Below are 23,788 nucleotides of genomic sequence, written 5' to 3'. Positions count from 1 at the left end.
TTTCTTTTTTGCTATGTCGACACAAATGACGCTTGCATCGTCAGGTGATATAACTTAGAATATAAAAAAATCCTAGACCCAATAGAATGCATTCATGTGCAAAGGGGTTTCACCTAAATTGTAATTGGCAGGTTCCACTGGCTTCCTCATAGCGATTATTTTTTGTCGTTCGTTTCAGAAGGCCAATTGAAAAATAAATTACAATTTTATTATTTATATATACATAAAACTGGTAAAACATCAGTCCAACACCAGAGGCCAGTATGTTCCAAGAAACGTAACATAAGGAATATACATGTGGATGAATTATGTTACACTTCAAACGCTTTTTAAACTTCTTTAGCTTAAAGTGAACATTTATTTCTCTAATTCCACGGGCGTCATGCTGGTCCTTTTTACACATTTCTATTTTAATTTCAAAGAAACAGCCTAATCTCAGATATCGCTCTCACCGTCGCACAGCCACATTGGCTTCTTTTGTTCAAATTAAGTTCAAATAAATAAAAATACAATTATATAGCACTTTATTGACAAATTGACCATTATAAATGAATATCCTGTCATATAAATGAGTGGTTATCCTTGTATCTATTCCATTATAAGACTTTAAATAAAAGGTGGGGGCAAACAAAATATAGACTAACACTTCATAAACTTGCCGAGTACAGTTGTGAATATATTTTGCATGTGTTGCAGTAATACAAATTGCATCAAGATGCAAAAAAATAATTGCTTAGGTGTAGGAATATATACAAAAGCATGCTCTAATAGGCCTAATATTTCAGCCTGTGAAAAATTGCAATTCCATCGCAGCTCTAAACTGAAGTACAGTTTAAAACGGCTGAAAAAGTAGAAAAAAGGCATTTGCTTGGTACGTTACATTCTAACATAAACACAGGCCACGTAACGAGACTGTTCAGTAAGGGACGTGAGGTCACTTCAGTTGACAGATCTTGACCGATGTGCCGACCCCGAAGCCCGGGTACAGAGGCTCGCCGAAGCGGGTCTCGAACCTATGCAGCAGGCTCATGCTGCCGCTGATGCTGTAGAAGGCCAGGACCCCCGCGGTGTGGTCCAGGTACACCCCTATCCGGGGCGAATGCGGGCCGGACACGTTCTTGTCCACCCGGTTGTGCCAGGCGGAGTAACCCGTGTCGGAGCAGAGCAAGCTCCAAGACTTGTCGTTATAGCCCAGCAGGCAGAGCGAGCCCTTGCCCTTGCGGCTGATGCCCTTGTAGGCCACTCCGATGGAGAACTCCCCGCTCCACTCGATCTCCCAGTAGAAGCGCCCACCGGACAGGGCCTCTCGGCACAGCACCTGGGCGAAGCTGTCGAAGCGCTCCGAGGTGTCGCTGTATGGCTGCAGGTCCCGCGTGCGGATCACCTTCTTGTTGCTGTCGGAGAGATGCAGCTCCCTGTAGGCCGTGTTGGGGTCCAGTTTCAGCTGGCAGAAGTCTAACGGGAGAAAACAAATCCATGTTGTTTAATACTCTCCCTCTCTGTGTGTGGTCATTATTTGACATGGTGGTGATGATGATCTTGATAAAGGAGTCAGATACTCACATTTGAGAAAGTCTGCCCTGGTTTTGGGCTCTGGCGGGGGAGCACTGTCCACTGTCATTATTTCTTTGCCTGGAGATGGAGGAATGTTATATTCAGCAAATATGTAACCCTTAAACGGTTTTGTTTTTTTTCGACGAAAATAAATACAATTTCCTTAAAATTAACAAAATATTGACAAATATCAATTATGCTGCGCGTTCACCTCTGCTTCTTCTGTCCAATGTTCTCTCACTGCGGGTTGTTTGTAAGGTCTCCGTTGTGTAGGTTGGAACCTGTGTGTAGACGGGGACCTCGTTCACTGCAAAGGAGAGACAGAACAAGGGTCACCAGCCTACTCGACACACCCAGCCACGACGTGTTTTGATAGCCAAACATCTAACTTTTCCGCTAGCATTGCCTAGATTGTAGCCTAGCAAAAAAGTGTCTGTGTGTGTGCGCGTGCGTGCGCGTGTGTCTATTTTCCCCACCTGACTTGGAGATCTTGAGGAGCTCCTCTCGGCCGTACTCCTCCAGCCGCTCTTTGATCTCAGACACGGCCTTCCTGGCGGTGGCGAAGGAGAAGTCTGGGTTCACCGTCACACGGGGGATGAAGCCGTCGTCCGTCGGTGTGCAGAGGTAGTTGAAGTTCTGCACCGATTGAAATCAAAACAATAGGTTAGTAAAGCGTGCTCGAAACTTCTGTGTTGCTAGTACGGGCTACGGTCGATCTCCAGTGGAACGCTGTTGACTTTTCAAACATGATTAATGACCGCAGGTTATGCAAAGCGATACAAAGATACTGGTGTGAAATCTTAACACGACATAGTTGTAACGTGAATGGTTTGTTGTTGCGAAGTTCTGCTTAACAGACCAGCCGGAACTCTGGCGTGAAACAGGTGTGATCACCACAGCAGTCTTTGGTGATCACACATTGGTAAAAGGTGAATCATGTGCGGTAACGTTAGTCCTCCCACACACACACACACACACGCACGCACGCACGCACGCACGCACACACACACACACACACACACACACACAATCATCACTTAATTATCTTACTAATCGACAGTTCAATGATCTTATGATCCTCTGGTTTGAAATTATCTCATTATCATACTCATGACTAACTTAGTCACACATTTGGGGATGAGCATAACTTAAAATGTATTAATTCTCCTCATTCCCCACGTTGAGCTCCATCACTACTTCTTAAGCATGGTCTCTAATGAACAGCCAATGACGCCCTACTCGCTTTATTGTCATAAGCTAGAATTAGGCACCTGCAGGAAATGAATGTGGTCCTCGGTGCTGTAGAGCTGCTTGAGCCCCGCCTCCTTCTTCTTCAGCTCGTCGATCTCCTGCTCCAGGCGTTCCACCAGGGCCTCGGACTGGTTGAAGGCGGCCTTCTCGTTGATGCCAATCAACTTGGTCACCTCTGTCCTCATCCTCTCGATGGAGCGAATCATTTCTTCGAACATCTTCTGACTCTCCACCATAGCTCTCTGGGCGGAGCTCTGTGCCAGAACAGAAACAAACAGAACACACGCCCTGTGGTGTGAGTTTATGTACAATACATACCGTAGCCTCATTGAGGGCTTAGTAACCATGGCGGCTGTAACCCAAGGTAGTTTGGAGTGTTTGTTTACATTCCCAGTTCCTTACAATAACATGGATGGTTGCTTGATATGGCGTTAGACGGGGCCACGGTGGTTGATGTGGTACCAAGGTATAATCAGTTAAAAGTGATTTAATGGGAGTGAGTTAATGGGTTTTATGAGACAAACACGGTATGCTTTACCGTTGACAGTTGGGCTAGACCTTACCTTCAGGGAGTCCACGGAGGTCCTTAACTCATCCAGCTCCTTCATCCTCTCCTGGCACTTCTGTTTGATCTCGGCCTGAGAGACTCCCAGCAGTTTCTGTTAAGAGGAACCACTCTGTGTTATTTAACAGTCAAATGCGCAAATAGCTATGGACGCGACCTCCGGGCACGTCAGTCTTCTTGGAGCTCATTTGAATGAATGATTCCGATTAAGATTCAGGTTTCTTTGCTCTAGACAACCACTCCGTGTTTCATAATGGTAATGCAACGGTTCCCTTTACTACGGATCGAGAATGTTTGCTTTACGGAAAAAAGAGAAATAACTTGAATTTCCATTTTGATCAGCATTCACATAGCAACCAACCAATGTTTGGACGTCGGTTGCTATGTTAATGCGGATAAATACTGGGGGAAATTCTTCTCTTTTTATTCTCTGCTTTCATGTGAGGCAGAGATGAGAGGTGGTGTTGATGTGAGGGTGAATCGTAGGGGGAGGGGGGGGGGGGGGGGGTGTAATGGAATCTTGGCGCTGTCAGGAATGCGAGTCGAGCGCCGCACCAGGGTTTTTAAAGGTGCACACGGTACACAGGCAGGCCGAACAGAGGGCTCCTCATGCAGCCTTCACCCTAACCCACCGACCCATTCTTCTCAAGATAAGCTGGAGGAATGTGGAGAATCTGGGGGGAGGAGGAGTAAGAATCAGGGGGGGGATGGGAGTGAGAGTAATTTTGGGGGTGGGGGGGGGGAGGGAAGGGTGGGAGTAAGATGTGTGAGACTCGGATTGTAAATCCGAGGATGAGGGAAAACAGACTCCCCATTTAGCTGAGAGAGTGGGAAATAGGATGGGCTGCTGCCTGATCTCGTCGAGATATCATTCATTTACCAACGGCCCTGGTGAAGCCACATGCAGTGTAAATAAACCAAGGCAGGTTGAAATAATGAATAGTGCTCGTTTTTTTGGAGGGGTAGGGGAGGGCTGGTGTTTTTTCGACTCCTTATCTCGCCTCCATGGCTTTGCAGACCATGTGACAGTGGAAGTTATTTGAGTTTCTGTGGTCATGGTTCAGAGATAACTACTACTGGCTCACGAACATGAAGCACTAGAGACCTTGGCTCTGTCGTATTCCAGGTCTCTCACTCACACAAAAACACACAAACGGTTGGATAGACGAATGTTGAAAGATTGTTTGGAGTAGTTTCACACCTGGAGCCCTCCCCTCAAACCCCTTTTGGCTAATCACAGAGCTGCATTTTTTTTGGCGGTGAAATCCTGCTAGGCTTGCTGATAGCATTCCTGATCTGGGTCAAAGTACAACACTGGCAATACAGTAAAGGAAGGGGAGGAAGGTGGTGGGGGAAGGGGGGAGGAAGGAGGGGGGGGGGGGGGGGGGGCTTTTACCTCACAGCTGTCTTGGAGCAATAAACTACCACATTAGTATTATCGTTGTCATTTTATGATCCTATAGTTTCATCCATTAACAACGTTGGGTTTAGGATTGTGAATCTAAAGTTTTTGGTAGGTAAGTCAATACTGTGACGGCGGTCGCCCTGTGGAGTCAGAGTGCAGTTCCTGCCTCACAGCTGAACATACTGGGTTTAGGACAATGCAACACACTTTCCTTTCCTCAGGAATTTCCTGAACTCTCAAAGCCACTTGAGGCTTTAGCCTGGCTGTTATTTTTTTTTCTTTTTCGTTTCTTACCTGTTTCTCGCTGCGCTCCGCCTCGGCCGAGACGATGTCGTGGCCCCGGTGCTCGCTGACGGTGCAGATGGCACAGATGCACATCTGATCCGTCCGGCAGAAGAGCTCCAGGGACTTCTGGTGCTGGGGGCAGATCTTCCTGTCCAGGTTCCCCAGCTCGTCCACCAGCTTGTGCCTCTTGAAGGTGGCCGACTCGTAGTGGGGCTTCAGGTGCTTCTCACAGTACGACGCCAGGCAGTTCAGGCAGGACTTGACCGCCTTGAGCTTCTTCCCGGAGCAGAAGTCACACGGGACGTCGGCCGGCCCGGCGTAGCTGTTGGCGGCGGGGCTGGGGGCCGCGGCGGTGGCGGCGACAGCAGGGCTGTGGACGTTTCCGTTGTTGAGGTTGAGGCCGCTCTTTTTGATCTTCTCGGCCACCAGGGTCAGCGTGGCGTTTGGCCTCAGCACGGGCCTCTGGGTGAAGGTGATCTTGCACTGGGGACAAATGTAGATCCCCGTGTAGTCTGCATCGTTCCAGTAGCCGCTGATGCAGTCCATGCAGAAGCTGTGGCCACAGGGGATGGCCACCGGGTCCCTCAGCAGGCTCACACATAGCGGACAGCTGAAGTAATCGGAAGAGCTGGGCTCAGCCATGGCTGTGAGCAAAATAAACACTGAGCCGGTCCTGGGAGAGAGGAGGGAGTACGGAAAACAAACAGAAAACACGGTCGAGAGAGGTAGAGGGTGAGTGAGAGGGAGGGAACACGAGAGAGAGAGAGAGAGAGAGAGAGAGAGAGAGAGAGAGAGAGAGAGACTTCAGACTACACTTGGGAGCCCGCCCTCAGGAGTGTGGTACTGCCTGCCAGAGACAGGACCTACTTGTATTTCTGAATTCCAGGGGTTATTGATTGAAAGCAGACAAGGCCCTCCCCTTGTAGAGGGGAGTGTGTGCCAATCCTAGCCCAGCTCAGATAAGCAGGTCGAGCAAAGGCTCTTGGCGGAGGTGGAGAGGGTGTGTCTAAAGGAAGGGGAAAAGACATGGGCGGGGAGGAAAGAAATGAATGAACTATGGGAGCCAAACCCTGAGGCCAGCCTTAGTCACAGAACACATTTCAAAGTGGGTAACATTGTCCAATGGTTTTACTTATAGCTTTTTTACTATAATAATTTTACTATATACTATATATTTAGCTGCACTGTGTCACTCATCAACCAAAACATTTAGCATTTGTGTCAACTATCCATTGTAGGCTACAAAAATATGGTTTGTTTTTGGGAAGGGATAGAAACTGTTTTGGCCCCTGTTGTAGTTTCGATGTTAGCTTTTGTATCTCTCAGCCCAAGCTAATTATAGTCTCGTAAATAGCTGGGTTTGTTTGCCCGAGAGCAGTGCATTGCATGTACTGGTTATAATATTTACACTATAGCTCGTCAGACGAGTTTGGTCACTTCTACAGGTGCATCCGTCGATGAGGAAATGGCATTCTGTAAGTTGAGAACAGAGAGAGAATGTGTACACTCAGGAAAAAGACAGACGCGTATACATACAAACCCATTCACTGAAAATGCACACGCAAAAATGTTCACCATTGCTGTCAAGTTTGCAGATGTAAATATCTGAAATACTTCTACATTGTATTGATAGTCACCCAAACATCCTGTTCATGCCATCTTGATGTGCAACTATCTCATGCCTACTAGTGGAAAGAATTCCTTCTGCTCTGGGCATAAGTGTCTGCTGACATCATTGGCCCTCATTAGCATTTCCTTTGGGCCGGCTCCATTGTTTCTGTGGTGATACACTTCCTATGCAGGTTTCGTGTATTTTAACCGTTCACATGAAAGTCACTTTGAAGCGTAATATTGTTAGTGTTTGTGTTTAGTGTGGTGGCCGAAAGACCAAAAATGAAACAATGTTGATTTTTACATTCCAAATGTAAAGAAATTGTTGTCCCCTCTTGTTAGTATACTTGTTGCATCACTTCAAAGCCAGTTTCCCCCCTCTCCTTATATGGTCAGGTTTAAGATCAGACGCTGGTACTTCACTTTCTTTTGGAGGGATTAAGAGATTACTCTTCATCTACTCTGTAGAAGATGTAGTGGTACTGTGCTTAATGATTAACTGGTGGAGAGAGCAACAGAGAGGGTTTGGATAGATACTCGGTATTCAACGGCTTTGATTTAGGTGAGAAAAAACGGGCTTTTACCTGCCATAGAGAACGAATTGATAACCTAGTAAAAGTTACCTGTATAGAAAATATCAATGATACCAGTCATCAATAATACTTTCATTTGTATCAATAGAAAAGTCATTCCAATTACATTCGCTCAAAAGTATTTCAACACTTCTAAATTGCCTTTCCAAAAATTCAATACCAAAATAAATCCCGACACTCTCTCTACTCCAAGTTCATGGGTCGCCTGTCTTTTGGGTCAAAGGGCGTTGTGCAGAGTACTCTTACATTAATTTAGTGGGGAAGTGAGGAACAAGAAGGAGGGCTGCTTTAGCATGGAGAGCGGCCCAGGAGGCAGGCGCTGTGTGTTATTGATGGGGCTATGAAAGCATGATACTTGAGGTGCTGTGGGGGGGGAACAATGGTGGCTTTGTGGCTCGGAGTGGAAACACAAGGTGAAGAATAGGAGGAGCAGTGGTGGCCACGCAGGCCTGGTTTGCAACAACAGGATGCATGGCCACTATAAAGCATGCGTTGTCGAGACCCCCCGCCCTCACCCCCATCCCCCCTGCCCCTGCGACTCAGTCCAATGCTTCGACCCGAGACCAAAGCCTGGATTAAGCAAGGAGGTGTTTGTTATAATCTCCATGATGGGACTGAATTAAGAAAGACAAGAAATTTCCAGAGAAGATTCATGAGTAAAACCGTATACACAGAAGGAGAAACTGCTGCATTTATATCTCTGATAAGTCATTTTACCTTTTAAGATATTAAAGGCCCTTACAATCAATATACTAGGGGATATGAAACCATACGTCAAAATAACAGTGAATTTTCCCAAACTTTCACCCCACTTTGAAAAATAAATATAATAATTACTTAGCGTTTAGTCATAGCTCCATATTCCCGTGTCCATTACATGGGTTAGGTTCTCATAGGTCCACCCTCCTCAATGTTGTTAATTTATAGGTGGTGGTGATTTAGTTATGAATTACAATAACTGTAACGGAAACATCTTTTTTTTATGTTTATAGTTTCATGGTCCCAAAGTTCACTTGACATATCGGTTCAAGTGTTTTACTACATCAGTCAGATAACAAAGACCGTCTTTCTTCGTATAGTATCCTGAAGCCCTTGAGAGGCATCGGGTGTCCTCTGAAATATAACCTTATGATGAGATGAATACAGGTGTGCAACTTTTAAAGATGGCATTGACATACCCTAGCTTTGCCTAATCTTCATATATTTTGCTACATCAGCATTACATGCAAACTGTAGTAGTAAATGCGACGGCATGGAAATATGACAAGGAAAGAAAACTCTATTATTACCAACGCATTGTATTTTGTATAGTGACAGTCAAGAACATTACTTGGAATATAATATATCTAGGGTAAAGCAATTTATACTTCCCCCCCAAAAAAAATCCTTGCTGTTTTTTGCTTGATATTTAGTTAAAATATGAATTAAAATGCTTATTGAAATATATTAAATCCAATATTTCTCTCCAAGTAAACAATACAGGTAAATCTCGGAAGCATCTAACAATGATGAATAAACAAAAATGACTCAGATGTTCACCTGAGATTGACCGCGTGGGCGGTAAGTAAAACATGAGTGTAATATGTGTGGATGACACCACCTCTCCGAGGCGTGCCATGCTGCTGTCGATGGATAGCAGCAGCCTGCAAAGGCTCTGCTGGTGGCGCGCGCACGCACGCCTGGCCCCCAAACACAATGGAATCTGTTCAGCCTGGCTCTCCTGTTATCTGGACTGTCAAGCGTAGTCACATTCCACCCTTGGTTTACACAACCCTGATACTCTGCATGTTGAGGAGGAGGAGCCCAGAGAGAGGGTTGGGGGGGGGGGGGGGATGCAATAAGAAAGGGAAACATTACTTGCAAATGGCCACGGTACTCTTACTTGCTTGGTTTTGAATTTGTCGTTAAGTTAATTAGAAGTCAAAGGTAATAAAGTGGAACGTAAAACAGGGTTGATGATTAACGGCTCACCATTCCCAAAAAAGGTGAAACTTGGTTTGAGTCTCACTTATTCAAGAGGAAAATTTGTTGAAACCCGGTCAACAACTCTCTATTAGGCAGGTAAAAAGGTTGGTCATGCTATAAACACTGCTTTTGCGATGAGACAGTGGTGTGCATTTTAAAGGATTTAATTTAATTGACTGGCAACTTTAATCTATGTGATCAATGTACAATGCACACCCCCAGTACAGCTGTAAAAGTAAATAAAATTGTGGGAAATAGTTATATAATTAAATATAACAAATCTGATCTTAATAGGACTATATTCCAAAATGTGAACGTAAATTCTCAATACGGCTCTATTTTTGACCAGGTGTATCTATGCTCTGTGGCACATGCTTGGAATCCTAAAACCCGCAACATGTATCCAATTTGTAACACTTGGCTGAAGTGTTCGGTGGCACAGTCAAGTTCAAGTCCTCCCTTACGCTGAAATTCTGAAGCGGCCATTTCTTCCGTGCTGTCATTCACTTCACTTCACCTATGTTCCGCATTCAGAAGCCTATCTGATTGCGGTGTTTATTCTCTCCTCAGCTGGCCCAACCCTCTGTTTAACTGGTATCGGCTCAACCAGTTTAGCCTCCGCCTCTATTTACTCTATATAACGTGTGCCTGTACTACCTGTCTGATTACGTTGTCACTTTGCCCCGACTCACTCAAGGGCACACACCTCCGACGGAAGCCCTCCTGCATTCGGAACCACAATCCACCGACCAACACAAACCCCCTGATCCTCGCGTCGCCACGATGGACCATGACCACTGCCACCTGTGTAAGGAGTCCCTCCGGGACCCCGTGTCCATCCCGTGCGGACACGTATTCTGCTCCATCTGCCTGAAGACCTACTGGGACCACACCGACCCGTCCGGCTCCTTCCTCTGCCCCCAGTGCCGGGTCTCGTACAACAAGAGGCCCACGCCGCGCCGAGTCGGCAGCTCTCGCTACTCCTCCTTGCCCCCCCGCTCCTCCTCCGAGGCCTTCCCCCCTCCGCCGCCGTCCCCCGACTATAATGGCGGCGGCGGCGGCGGCGGCGGCGGCGGCGGCTACGCTGGGGCCCAGGACGTGGGCTGCGACATCTGCGTGGGCAAGAAGCACAAGGCCATCAAGTCGTGCCTCATGTGCCTGGCGTCGTACTGCGAGAAGCACCTGAAGCCCCACTACGAGTCGGCCACCTTCAAGAGGCACAAGCTGGTGGACGAGATCGGCCACCTGGACCGGCAGATCTGCCCCCAGCACCAGAAGGGCCTGGAGCTCTTCTGCAAGACGGACCAGATGTGCATCTGCGTGCTGTGCACCGTCAAGGAGCACAAGGGCCACGACATGGTGTCGGCCGAGCAGGAGCGGGCCGAGGAGCAGGTAGGATCTCTCTCTCTCTCTCTCTCTCTCTCTCTCTCTCTCTCTCTCTCTCTCTCTCTCTCTCTCTCTCTCTCTCTCTCTCTCTCTCTCTCTCTCTCTCTCTCTCTCTCTCTCTCTCTCTCTCTCTCTCTCTCTCTCTCTCTCTCTGCTGTCGCTGTCTCTTTATCGGACGAGGACAGCGATGTTAAACCTACGTCAGGTCTATTGATACAAGGATGAGGTTCTGCTATCGTTTGACCAGACGAAATGCAAATGTTTCACGGTTGACTTCTGTTGAGCTGGACGAGCAGGGCGAGCTGACAGTTAGAAATACGTAAAGAAGGAAATGCTTGAACGCAGCGCTCTATGAGTTTGTTCAGTTTTACACGGGTCTGCTGTCGGCGGCCTAAATGCAACGTGACTGCCACTGGACTCTGGCTCCGATTGCCGTGTTAGTTCTTGCTGATATAGCTTCCAGTGCAATCTCTCGACGCCGATCACAGGGCAGCATTGTTCTAATGTAATCTTCTCCACCTGTTTATTTTCTTTTTCTCTTTCCATAGCAACGGCTGGGCGCCACCCAGGCCGAAATCCAGGAGAGGATTCATGACCGCATGAAGCAGATGGAGGAGCTGAAGCAGGCGGTGGATTCACTCAAGGTGTGTAAGCCCAAAACATCTCCCAAAAACATGGAAACAAAAACATTTCGCCTTCTTGGACATTTCGTTACGCAATCGCAAACGACAGCGATCTATCTGTCTCTCTGCTGTCAATCAGTGGCTGCAGCAGTAAAACCAGTATCTGCCCTTACGACATTCCTGACCTGGTGATCTCATGTGTTTTCCGTCCCTTCCTCCTCCTCCTCCTCCTCCTCCTCCTTGTCCAGAGCTCGGCCCAGCAGGCAATGCAGGAGTGCGAGAAGCTCTTCAGCGACATGCTGCGCTCCATCGAGAAGATGCAGCAGGAGATGTCCAAGCTGATCTCGTCCAATAAGAGGGCGGCGCTCAGCAACGCCGAGGGCCACATGGACCGGCTGACCCACGAGATCGCCGACCTGAAGCGCCGCGACAACGAGATCACGCAGCTGTCCCGCACCGAGGACCACATCCACTTCATCCAGGTAGCCGCCGATGATCCATAATAAAACCACTTTATTGGTGTAGAAACGAAACGCCAAACATGTCATTCAATGCAATAAAGTTGAATTATTTTATTGCCGACGATGCTGAGAAGTGTGGCTTTCCCACACTTCCGTGCATCTCCGGCATAGGGTTTGCCTTTTCTGTTCTTTGTTTTCGCTGAGTGTGTGTGTTTATGTTCCCCTCTCCCCCAGAGCTACCAGATGCTCATCGCCCAGACGGATGCAGAGGAGCTGCCCACCGTCAGCGTTAACCCTTACTTCTCCTTCGGCCAGATCACCAAGTCCGTCTCTGACATCAAGCAGCAGCTCAGCGAGTTCGGCAACGAGGAGCTGGTCAAGGTGGCCAAGACAGGCGAGTGGAGACCAGTGACCACACAGGGTTTACTCGGAATAAAAATGTCCCAATGGTCACACCAATAAACCATGATGCTTTCTAACCAAACCTCTTCTTGTCACTGCAGTTAACAAGATGCCGTTCTGTCAGCTTGAGGAGAAGGATGACAAGAGAAGGTCTACGATCAAAGGTCAGCCCTGTTGAATTTGTAGTTTGAGCACGACGAAACCTGTACTATAATAAGGGTACTGGCCCAGAGCCAGGACACCGATGTAGAGTTTCATTCTTACCCTCTCTATCATAAACATGTTGTGCAACTTGATTTATTTTGGATGTAGTCATGGCAACCATGTTATTATTTGCGGGCAAGGTCCCCTGGTGTGGCCTCATCGCTTCCTTATCGTCCCCAGATATTTGGTCAGCATTTGGAAACAAAAGGAGCATTTCTCTTATCTTCCTTGAGGAAAAACCTAGCGATTTGGAGAAATGCTTCTTAAAATCAATATTTAAAATGTACATAATTTTCCCCCTTTTTTATGCTTGATAATGGTTTGTAGGCCTACGTTTAACAATTTCACGTGGCTTTGCTGAATAATGTAACTTTTGAATACTGTTTCTTTACTCATGAGGTATTTCTGAGAAATGACTAAATGATACATGTTTCTTTATCCTTGTATCAGCTAGCGCAGCCGATGAAGTGGCCATGTACCGATCAATGCCCACCCAGGAACCCAAGCACAGGGAAGACTTCTTAAGATGTGAGTTATATTCCCTGGCACAAACACGGGTCCCATGAACAATTTATCTAGTAGTATTTGAACGTATAAACCAAACCAAATACAAAAAACATTATTCAATCATTCAATGACTTCTTCGGAGGGAATGTTCTGAGGCAAATCTGGGGTTATGTTTGTTTTATTGTCAAGGCCCCTGGGAACGCATAACACAGGAGAATTGTCAGTTCCCCACCAGCCTGGCTGTTTACCTTCAACTGTTAGCTTCTTTAGTACAATTACATTGAATCTTATTTTTTGCTCAAAACACACAAACATATATACCAATGAATGCTTGATTATTTTGGGACCTGCATGAAATGAATGAATGAATTGCAAATTATGCTTTTTGTATTAATGCCACTGCTCTTTTCTGGTGTTACATACACCAGAAAACTGAACCACTACACAGAGCAAAAACCGTGTGGCTGCTTTTACAAAGTTCCTCTAAAGTGCAGACATTAGCGCTAATTGGAGCTAATGTCTTTCAGTCGGCAAGGGAAGTGCGATCAGATATAAAATGGCAGAATTAAGATAAGACTGGCAGTTAGTCACGCATTGCTATGTGAGCTGATAATGCTTTTGCATGCCATTCTCGTAACAGCAGGGGTGCTTTGCAGCATAAAGCTAAAATGACTATTTTGGAGAAGAAACTCTCCTTGGCTTGGCAATGGCTTTCAAGCAAAACGCTCCAGCTCAATGCATGCCCGTTTGTAGTGAACACAGGGTTCAAAATAAACACCTGCCACCAGCCAATGATGGATACATTTGACCGTTTGGCAGGTCGGTTGGTTCACATTGGCAGGTCAAAAGACACAATACTAAAAGAGTAAATATTTGGACCCCGGGGGAACATCACAAACCTTTCTGAAACCTCTGGCATTCCAGATGATAGGCCAGCCAGGTCTGGCCGGACCCTCCGGGTCACCCACCAGCTGTGACCGGCTGGGATGGGGTCACACATCAGCAGGCAGGTGACATCCATCCCCCCAGGGAACACCGTGCTGCGTCTACAGCCCCAGGGCTGAATACCAGCACTATAACACTTAGTAGTAAATATCTAACAGGACTAACCCTTGGACTGGCAATGATTTATTTAACTGCTGCTGAGATGGGATGCCGGGGGGGACGAGATGGTGTGTATATAACGGTTTAGCATGTGTCCAATATCATAAACTATGTTTGTGATACGCTAATCCGTACTGAACTCTGTCTGGTGTCGGCTCTGAGGACACTCAACAGTGTGTAGTAGCAGTGCACTCATGAGCGAACGTCCTTTCTGTTCTCCAGTCGCCTGCCAGCTGACCCTGGACCCCAACACGGCCTACCGGCAGCTGTACCTGTCCCGGAACAATCGGAAGGCGGCCCTGAAGCGGGACCCCCAGGCATACGGGGACAGCCCCGCCCGCTTCGACTGCCTGCCCCAGGTGCTGTGCAAGGAGCCGCTGTCGGGCGGGCCCTTCTACTGGGAGGTGGACTGGAGCGGCGAGGGGGCGGCCCTGGGGATCACCTACAAGGGCATCAAGCGCACGGGCTACGGGGACACCTGCCGCATCGGCTACAACCGCAAGTCCTGGAGCCTGTTCTGCTCGGACAGCAGCTACTCGGCGCGCCACAGCAAGGACCAGCTGGAGATCACCGCGCCGTACGCGCCGCGCATCGGCGTGTTCCTGGACCACGCCGGCGGCACGCTGGCCTTCTACAGCGTGGGGGACACCATGTCGCTGATCCACCGCTTCAAGGCCTCCTTCAGCGAGGCCGTGTACGCCGGCTTCTGGGTCTGGTACGAGTCGGCCATCACCATCGGTCAGCTGTGAGGACGGCGCCGGCAGGGCAGCCCAGCCATCAATGATCATCTGTGATTTGTTTTGTTGTTGTTGTTGAGGATATAGATTATATGAGGAGAAGGAATATATGTGTGTGTATATAAAGGAAGATAAGAAGTTGGAGTTATATAGGCGGAGAGAGACAGAGGTGGATGACATGAAGTGTTAAAATGACATTTAATGTGATGTTGACGGATCTAAGTGTACACGGAAGATGATTTTTGTTGATGAAGTTGATGGTTTTCTACTTTTTACCTACTTTAGACAAATTTAGGATGCGTAAATCGTATTTGATTCGTAAAGCGTTGTATTGTACTTAGTGGAATGTTTCACAGGCTCTTGTCGTCTACTTGATGTGATCAATCAATGAATATTTAATTGCCAATTGAAATTTTTATATCTTTGCAAATAAAATGAAATTGTATAAAACAGTTTGTTTTCTGCTTTCATGTTTCAAGTCCTCGTATATCTCTAATAAACACCTGTATTACATTGTATTTGCGTAGAGCTACATAAACATCTACAGTTTCATTAACCTGTCAATCTAAGTAATTCATTATTTCTTATAAATAATAGAAAGTCAAAAATGGTATACACTGTTATTTTATCAAAAACATATCTTTAATACGCACATTTATTTGAAAAGTTCAGCTGGCTCAATCTAACACCCTAGGAAAAACAGCTACCCCTGGTGGAGAGATATTTAACAGAGGAACGACTTTGTATTCGTATGAAATAGCCGTTCGGCCCATTGTTTAACGTTACAAATTCGAATATGATAGCTGAAAAAAATATATTTGTAGATTTTATGCATGCAATTCTTCTTATTTTATTAAACTTATAGTTAATTGCATAATGTGGCGGTTTATTTGTCATTGGTAAGTCAGATGGGTCAGGTGCCGCCTTCAGTCGTTGTTGCACCACGGACGGTTTTCTTCTGCGTACCCAAATACGCGGCGCTGTATTCGCGTGCTCAACAGTATGGCTGCACAGGTGAGTTCATTCATAAATCAATGTTAAATATGACATAAACTAATAACTATATATTTTATTTAATCAGGGCGCTCATTGTGGTTTGTAAAGATGATGAGTTGGTTTTCTATGCAAGACTTATTGGCGAGGAACGAGTTCCGTACAATTAAAACTAAATGAGAAAAGCTAGGCATGGAGCTAGCTTAACTAGCAATCTTCACGTTAGCTTGCGCTAACGTTACATTAGTTTATTGTCTCCCTACAACTAAGATTGTTCAATGTATTGAATTCAAAAGGGTATCCGATACGATAATTGGAGTTTTCTCTTCTCTAAAAAACAAATGTGAACAAAAGGATAACTTGTGTCCCGTTGCTCATGCGGTTGTGTTTGCGTGTGTAACGTCCAGCGGTCACTATGACAACCAAACCGTCAATAAACCCGTATCTCATTACTAGTACCTGACGGTCTGTCGGCTCCTAATGATCCCACAGATGTCGACCACCAAGGTGCCCGAGGTCCGGGACATCACACGGATCGAGAGGATCGGTGAGAAGACACATTCATCGTGACATCACATCACAATATGCCACGATTAACGCCTCGTTCAGAACTATTTCGGAGTAAATAGGTTGACCTCTGACACGATTGAGAACCTCATTTGTTTTGTTTAGGTGCTCATTCCCACATCCGTGGCCTTGGTTTAGATGATGCCTTGGAGCCAAGACAGGTGGGCTACGACGTTTCATTAGGATTATTCTTAGGACTCCAGGTGCAATTTAGTAGTGTTTCCTAGTCATATCTCGTCCCTGTCATGAGATTAAGCCAAGTAGCCAACTACGAATAAAATGTACAACTATATAAAGACTGCTTATCTGCTTAATCAATTAAATGTCAACCATAGGTTTAACATGTCAAACATCACCTCACCTATGGCATCGCTGTGAGGTCTGGGGGCGAACTGAGTGCACACTGGCCGCTACAGTTGTGTCATGATTTGAAGTTGTTCCTCATGGCAGAGGTTCAGTCCGCTCCATTGAGCCCGGAGAGTACCTAAAGCATCCTTTTTGCTGGCAGGTGTCCCAGGGGATGGTGGGCCAGTTGGCCTCCCGTCGGGCTGCGGGAGTCATCCTGGAGATGATCAAGGACGGCCACATCGCCGGAAGAGCTGTCCTCATAGCGGGTCAACCCGGCACAGGAAAGACCGCTATCGCCATGGGTAGGGCCGCTGTGCAAAACACGTTCTATGGATGGCAGTCATCTTGCTGTTACTGCTGATCATTTATATTGGTCGTCCGTAGTATTTAATTGACAATTTTGTTAGTCAGTCACTGATTTCAACTCAGATCCATGTCTTATGGAGGTAGTCCTGTGGCTTCTTGCTAATGGATGACAACAAGTAGGTTCGGAAGACCTAGATTACTACAGTACACTATATTGGTAGGTTGATAAACTCTTCTCTAGATGACAATGTGTTGTTATTGTGTGTTCAGGTATCGCCCAGGCTCTGGGCACCGACACGCCCTTCACTGCCATGGCCGGCAGCGAGATCTTCTCCCTGGAGATGAGCAAGACGGAAGCACTGAGCCAGGCTTTTAGAAAGGCCATGGGTGTGAGGATCAAGTACGTACACAGAACCACACTAACTCAAAATAACTCTCTTAATGTTTTTTTTATTGTGTACACTGGGGCTTGGGTTATTTGTCCCCTAAAAATATCTTGAATTGGTAAAATATTTATGGAAAAAAAGGTTCTGTGTTTACTTGGTATTTGCGAAGCGGGTCAGTTTTATTTATGAGTTGGGAGACAATGAATATTGCTCTGTCATGCAACATCTAAAAAATAAATTCTCAAAATATTATGACATGGCCCTGTAAATTAGTCAAAATGCCCCTTGAAAAATGGCAGTGCTGAAGTAGGGTTTATTTCCTTCCCTGGTGTACAAGATAAAACATCCTACCTTGGTGTACAGGATGAATACGGATAATAACGTGGTTGTTTATTTTCTCTTGCAGAGAAGAAACTGAGATCATCGAGGGAGAGGTGGTGGAGATCCAGATTGATCGGCCCGCCACAGGGACGGTAGGTTGTACGGTGTAAAAACTATAAGCACAAAACGTGTTTGCACGTTTTAAACGACGGTAGTTCAATGTTCAACAACCTCCAATCATCTGGTGCCAGGGGGCCAAGGTGGGCAAGCTGACACTGAAGACCACTGAGATGGAGACCATCTACGACCTGGGCAACAAGATGATCGAGAGCCTCAGCAAAGAGAAGGTTCAGGCTGGGTGAGGTCATCCTCAATCATCATCGTCATCATCGTTGCTAGGATGCATCATCCAAGTGCTCCATACTGTTCTGGAAGCCTACGTTGTTTCAGTCTATACCTTTTTCTTTGTGTCCCAGTGATGTTATAACCATCGACAAGGCCACCGGCAAGATCAGCAAGCTGGGTCGCTCCTTCACGAGGGCCAGAGACTACGACGCTATGGGAGCGCAGGTACTGCTTTGACTTCACCTTTAAGTGCTGTGAAAACTAAGGGATTAGGAGGCCCTCTGAGCTTTTATTTGTTGATGTATAATTAGAAATTATATTTAAAGTAAGGAGAAACATTATCTAAAATTATCTTAAACAAATTCAACATGTCACCGATGCATGTATCCACTGCACACCTGCTGAATATCTTTTCAGGAAAATGGTCTCAAAGGTCGCCTGCGTTTCCAAGAGGGAAAATATAGTCCCTCCATTTGAATCGGCTTAAAGGAAATTTGCAGACATCAAATCCCGGGATGTTGCGATTGCCTTTATACTGTTCTGATGCTCAATGAACATCATAAACGCTTAATAAAATAATAAATAATAGTTAATCTCAGATAATAAAGTTAATCTCAGATTTGGGCTGTCCATCACATTAATCTGTATGCATTCATTATCCTAACTCATGGAAACATTCCCATGGTCCAAACCCCAGACGCAGTTCGTGCAGTGTCCAGAGGGGGAGCTGCAGAAGAGGAAGGAGGTGGTGCACACGGTGTCCCTCCACGAGATCGACGTCATCAACAGCCGGACGCAGGGCTTCCTGGCGCTCTTCTCCGGGGACACGGGGGAGATCAAGTCGGAGGTGCGCGAGCAGATCAACGCCAAGGTGTCCGAGTGGAGGGAAGAGGGCAAAGCCGAGATCATCCCCGGGGTATGAGGCTTTTGTTCTGCCTGTCTGCCCGTGTGTGTTTGTGTGTCCGCAGGTTTGGCTCCTGTACAGTGATGTTCCCATGTATTGTGCCTGCCTGCGTGTTATAGTTACAATAGTTAAAATAACAGTCTGCCATATTGGCCAATCCTACCCGTTATGGGCGTCTCGATCTGCCTCAGAACTGTGGTGGGTGAGGTTGAGGTCCGTCCTGATTGACGCGAGGTACTGTGACTCGCTCGGCAGGTGTTGTTCATCGACGAGGTGCATATGCTGGACATGGAGTGCTTCTCCTTCCTGAACCGCGCGCTGGAGACCGACCTGTCCCCGGTCCTCATCATGGCCACCAACAGAGGCATCACCAGGTACGGCCCCCCGTCTCCTTCCTGTCCCTCCTCCCCTTCCCGTCCCTCCTCCCCTTCCCTCCTCCCCTTCCCGTCCCTCCTCCCCTTCCCTCCTCCCCTTCCCGTCCCTCCTCCCCTTCCCGTCCCTCCTCCCCTTCCCGTCCCTCCTCCCCTTCCCGTCCCGTCCCTCCTTCCCGTCCCTCCTCCCCTTCCCGTCCCTCCTCCCCTTCCCGTCCCTCCTCCCCTTCCCGTCCCGTCCCTCCTTCCCGTCCCTCCTCCCCTTCCCGTCCCTCCTCCCCTTCCCGTCCCTCCTCCCCTTCCCGTCCCTCCTCTCCTTCCCGTCCCTCCTCCCCTTCCCGTCCCCTTCCCGTCCCTCCTCCCCTTCTCGTCCCTCCTCCCCTTCCCGTCCCTCCTCCCCTTCCCGTCCCTCCTCCCCTTCCCGTCCCTCCTCCCCTTCCCGTCCCTCCTTCCCGTCCCTCCTCCCCTTCCCGTCCCTCCTTCCCGTCCCTCCTTCCCGTCCCTCCTTCCCGTCCCTCCTCCCCTTCCCGTCCCTCCTCCCCTTCCCGTCCCTCCTTCCCGTCCCCCCTTCCCATCCCTCCTTCCCTTCCCGTCCCTCCTCCCCTTCCCTCCTCCCCTTCCCGTCCCTCCTCCCCTTCCCGTCCCTCCTCCCCTTCCCGTCCCTCCTCCCCTTCCCGTCCCTCCTCCCCTTCCCGTCCCTCCTCCCCTTCCCGTCCCTCCTCCCCTTCCCGTCCCCCCTTCCGGTCCCTCCTTCCCTTCCCGTCCCTCCTCCCCTTCCCTCCTCCCCTTCCCGTCCCTCCTCCCCATCCCGTCCCTCCTCCCCTTCCCTCCTCCCCTTCCCGTCCCTCCTCCCCTTCCCGTCCCTCCTCCCCTTCCCGTCCCCCCTTCCCGTCCCCCCTTCCCGTCCCTCCTCCCCTTCCCGACGACAGGGTGGTCCCCTTGTGGTGTCAGAGGGGGGTCCTCCGCTGAAACCCTCACGCCTCAGGGTCTCTCTCTCCCGGCAGGATCCGAGGCACCAACTACCAGAGCCCCCACGGCATCCCCATCGACCTGCTGGACCGCCTGCTCATCATCGCCACCTCGCCCTACACCGAGAAGGAGACGCGGCAGATCCTCAAGATCAGGTGAGCGGGGCCACCAGGGGGCCACGGTGTCCCTCTTTTATCGTTTTGTATTAAAATATTGATGTTTCTTACTTAATGCCACTTATCTTTGGGGCTCTTCAGACTGGTCAGGGGTGTGTTTCAGTTTGAATGAACACTGTCTAGAAAGTGTTGATGCTCCAATCGGCCAATTATAACATAAATGTAGAACCATAGCTGTAGAAAATATAACCGTGACAAATCATCCACATCCTGGGTGTCCCCTTTTCCACTAGCGAGTGTCCTACATGGTAGGCCACTGCAGACGTATGCTAGAGTTGTGGTTTTAATACCCCATATAGGGATGGTATTGCAAATACGCATAAGCTACAAACACTTCAATGCAATGCACCAGACATATTGCAGGTGAGCTCTGACTCTGACTGCTGTGCGTGTTAAATAAAGGTACCTCGTGTGTCCTCAACGTTGTCCAGGTGTGAGGAGGAGGACGTGGAGATGAGCGAGGAGGCCCACACGGTGCTGACCCGTATCGGCATGGAGACGTCGCTGCGCTACGCCATCCAGCTCATCAGCACCGCCGGCCTGGTGTGTCGCAAGCGCAGGGTAAACCTCCTTCCCTTTGCACGCCCTTGATGGCAACGCGCTGGTGTGGTGCTACTCTTGTGCTAGTCTCAGGGCTAGCCAGGCTTTTGACACAGCTCACATCAACACCGTGTCCCAGCACCCGCACCCCCCCCCCCCCCCCCCCCCACACACACACACCAGTAGAAGGAGGTCTTGCTTGACACGCTAGCATTACACTAGACGCCATACACCATTACGCTAGATTACACTCTGAACTGTGTTTTCAGAAAAACAAACCCGTTATTTAATATGTGGTTAAAACCACTTGCTCAAAGGGGTATAAAGGGGTCTCTAGAAAATACATTCTGCTTTGTGTGCATGCCAATTATATCTTTGGTTTCGTGGAGACTCTGCGTGGCTTACCATGCTCCATGTGACATGGGGCCAATGAACAGCAGAGGCTGAGGCCAGCCAAACGCATCAACCAGATGATGATGGATCACCTTCAGCCTACGAACTAGCCATCATGCATATGGGAGGCCCCTGTGTGTGATGTCACTACAGGGTAGATTATATTAATGGGCTCGTCAACATCAGACCTGATAGTAAAACAGAGGCTCATGTGTACATGAAAGATGCTCCCTGCTACAGTACACCAAACCAGTATGCGTCAGTAACGGGTGACCTCTAGGTGGCGCTGAATCCTAACATGCTAATGTGTGTGGTTGTGTTGCGTTGCCCAGGGGACAGAGGTGCAGGTGGAGGACATCAAGAGGGTGTACTCTCTGTTCCTGGACGAGGCCAGGTCCTCCCAGTACATGAAGGAGTACCAGGACTCGTTCCTCTTCAATGAAACACGTAAGTTTACCGCTGACGGTTCACCTCTCTGGAATGACCACCCCTTAAGTCAAAGTGTTTGGAGACACTATCTTCCGTGGGCCCAATTCACCTAGCGGCCACCTTGGTTGTAAACGCCAGCTGAATGCATGATTCCGCGTTCAGCTGGCGTTTACAGCCAATAACCAAGATGGCCGCTAGGGTTCTCAACGTGCCTTAAGCATCGGTGGGAGCAGCCTGAGAACCAAATGGCATCGCTCAAAAGGCCCTGAGCCCTGTGTTTTTGGTCAGAACCCCATGTTTTTGGACAGCCAGGTTCTTTTTAAAGGACAATACCACTCTGTTTTCAAACCATCGTAGCCGTCTCTGCTGGCATCACTAAGGTCGTTTTGACGCCTGAATTCTAACGATTTCTTTCCGGTTTCAGGGATGAGAGTAATACATCCGGGTTTGGTTAGTGTTCACTCAGGAGATTGTCAAGCAGACCAAACCATGTGAAAACATTGAGCTGTTGAAATACGAATGTGTGGTCCAAAATCACCCCATTTCTACATTTGGTAGCTGTATAAATAAAAGATAGTAAAAAAAAAAGATAGATAGAAGCCCTTAGTCTAGCTGTCCTTTATACAGAGACTCTTATATATACATTTTATAGTCGGCCGACCATATTTCACCAAGGGTTTTCATCACGTACGACCGTGACTCGGTTCAATCAGGGGAGCGATCAGGTCAACCTGGCTGTAATATGTTCATCATTTCACTGTATTACACAGCTCTTCTCAATGCCGTGGAATGCTCAGTTCACTTGCATGGGCTCTTCACAACTTCCGGCGGTAAATTATATTTGCTAATTTACCGTTGCTAAGCATATAATGACCGCTGTCAACGAAAGTGGATTTTTTTGCCGGCCTTTAGAGAAACAGTAAGCCTGGGGACCTACACCTCACTTCATAAAACATTTATAACCGCGATGCAATAATGTGTCTCTTTGTTCATATTTCAGAAACACCTACGATGGACACCTCCTAATGAGCCTTTTGTACCGCCTAGGATTTTTCCTTTTGGCCATTTGTTCGTCCGAAACCGTTGAGAAAACTGAATGATTGTGAAGTTGAAGAAGCAAGAGAAGAGGAGTTTGAAGGAGAAGAGTGTTTACTCATAATTCAAGTTGTTAAACATAATTGGAATTCCTCCATCGGCACTTAACATCATCTCTAGTCTTGTCTCACTGTACCTATTCAGGTGAAGTTGATCCCCTGTTCTGTTTTCTTCCCATGTCTTGTCATTGTTAGCAGCGGGGCAGAGATATCATTCCTTTCGTCTTCTGTTTGCCTTCATTTAGCTGTAGTTTATTTTGTATGGAGTTTATTAAACCAATCTTTTTCTGAAGTATGTTTGGTCCATCTTTTATGTGCGCTGTGTGCCTGCCTTTCAGAAGGAGGACCATGGCTAAATATGGCATCACTATTATTTTTAATTTCATATACATTATTTATGCAAGGTTGTAGGGCGAAGCTTTCTGTAATATTGCAAAAAATCATTGAATCAAGTCTGGGTCGTCATTTGATAAATACTTTTTTATTTCTACCACTAGATGGGGCTCCAACATTATTCTATGAACCAAATATTCCACAAAGACGCTAAGCTAAGCGTTGCCCATTTGCTCACTTAAAAAAAAGGGAGCATGTACAGTTTAATACATTAATATCACACTTAAAGCACTACCAGATATTATAGCCTTAAACCAATTTGTATCTTTAGTCCCTTGTACAGCCTACAGTATTGGTAGCCTTAACCACTGGTGGGAATGCCATTCAGATGTGTGATGTCTGTTTCAAAATATATGAAACATAAAATGCTACGAGTATATAATAGATATATCGTGTTTTGAAATGACCCGAACGTCGCGTCCGTCTGTATCGTGTGAAGAGTACCAATACAATCTGCTACGTTAACGAGAATCATTAACTCCTTTCGTAGGAATGATCAACCTCTCTCTACCTACATACGTTATTTCATCAGCCCACAAGCCCAAAATAAATAATCAATGACCTGTTTGGTTCTGATCGAACGTGTCTTTTTTGCGTGGT

At 47.4% G+C, this 23,788-nt stretch overlaps 3 protein-coding genes across 3 annotated transcripts; 2 read left to right on the top strand and 1 right to left on the bottom strand.

Annotated features, from left to right (window-relative positions):
• Positions 1–181: 181 nt before the first annotated feature.
• On the bottom strand, positions 182–5,895 carry ftr82 (finTRIM family, member 82). Its single transcript, XM_079738863.1, has 7 exons — positions 5,070–5,895; positions 3,369–3,464; positions 2,826–3,059; positions 2,031–2,190; positions 1,766–1,861; positions 1,564–1,632; positions 182–1,455 (listed from the first exon to the last, which is right to left on the bottom strand). Exons 1-7 carry the CDS (start codon positions 5,700–5,702, stop codon positions 935–937), a joined length of 1,809 nt encoding a protein of 602 aa, XP_079594989.1. The 5' UTR covers positions 5,703–5,895; the 3' UTR covers positions 182–934.
• A 4,014-nt stretch (positions 5,896–9,909) lies between these two features.
• ftr83 (finTRIM family, member 83) lies at positions 9,910–15,105 on the top strand. The gene is made up of 7 exons (XM_079737713.1): positions 9,910–10,621; positions 11,164–11,259; positions 11,487–11,720; positions 11,934–12,093; positions 12,203–12,265; positions 12,756–12,833; positions 14,139–15,105. Exons 1-7 carry the CDS (start codon positions 10,013–10,015, stop codon positions 14,663–14,665), a joined length of 1,767 nt encoding a protein of 588 aa, XP_079593839.1. The 5' UTR covers positions 9,910–10,012; the 3' UTR covers positions 14,666–15,105.
• A 527-nt stretch (positions 15,106–15,632) lies between these two features.
• On the top strand, positions 15,633–23,056 carry ruvbl2 (RuvB-like AAA ATPase 2). Its single transcript, XM_079738473.1, has 14 exons — positions 15,633–15,667; positions 16,139–16,193; positions 16,319–16,374; positions 16,722–16,863; positions 17,138–17,267; positions 17,660–17,726; positions 17,826–17,932; positions 18,051–18,144; positions 18,617–18,835; positions 19,079–19,197; positions 20,199–20,318; positions 20,771–20,900; positions 21,605–21,719; positions 22,702–23,056. The coding sequence occupies exons 1-14, from the start codon at positions 15,656–15,658 to the stop codon at positions 22,725–22,727; spliced, it is 1,392 nt and encodes a 463-aa protein (XP_079594599.1). The 5' UTR covers positions 15,633–15,655; the 3' UTR covers positions 22,728–23,056.
• Positions 23,057–23,788: the final 732 nt, after the last annotated feature.

This window comes from Pollachius pollachius (genome assembly GCF_949987615.1).
Source record: "Pollachius pollachius genome assembly, chromosome: 6".
Taxonomy (NCBI): Eukaryota; Metazoa; Chordata; class Actinopteri; order Gadiformes; family Gadidae; genus Pollachius; species Pollachius pollachius.
Note: the sequence above shows the minus strand (reverse complement) of the source record. Positions and strands in the feature narration are given on the sequence as shown.

Excerpts from the sequence above, each read along its gene's own strand:
- ftr82 (XM_079738863.1), bottom strand. The coding sequence starts at position 5,702 with ATGGCTGAGCCCAGCTCTTCCGATTACTTCAGCTGTCCGCTATGTGTG. Across the intron at positions 2,191-2,825 it reads ACCACATTCATTTCCTGCAG|AACTTCAACTACCTCTGCAC; the intron begins GTGCCTAATTCT and ends CAATCGGTGCAG. Across the intron at positions 1,862-2,030 it reads CCTCAAGATCTCCAAGTCAG|TGAACGAGGTCCCCGTCTAC; the intron begins GTGGGGAAAATA and ends TCTCCTTTGCAG.
- ftr83 (XM_079737713.1), top strand. The coding sequence starts at position 10,013 with ATGGACCATGACCACTGCCACCTGTGTAAGGAGTCCCTCCGGGACCCC. Across the intron at positions 11,260-11,486 it reads AGGCGGTGGATTCACTCAAG|AGCTCGGCCCAGCAGGCAAT; the intron begins GTGTGTAAGCCC and ends CTCCTTGTCCAG. Across the intron at positions 12,834-14,138 it reads CAGGGAAGACTTCTTAAGAT|TCGCCTGCCAGCTGACCCTG; the intron begins GTGAGTTATATT and ends TCTGTTCTCCAG.
- ruvbl2 (XM_079738473.1), top strand. Across the intron at positions 16,375-16,721 it reads ATGCCTTGGAGCCAAGACAG|GTGTCCCAGGGGATGGTGGG; the intron begins GTGGGCTACGAC and ends TTTTGCTGGCAG. Across the intron at positions 18,145-18,616 it reads ACGACGCTATGGGAGCGCAG|ACGCAGTTCGTGCAGTGTCC; the intron begins GTACTGCTTTGA and ends TCCAAACCCCAG.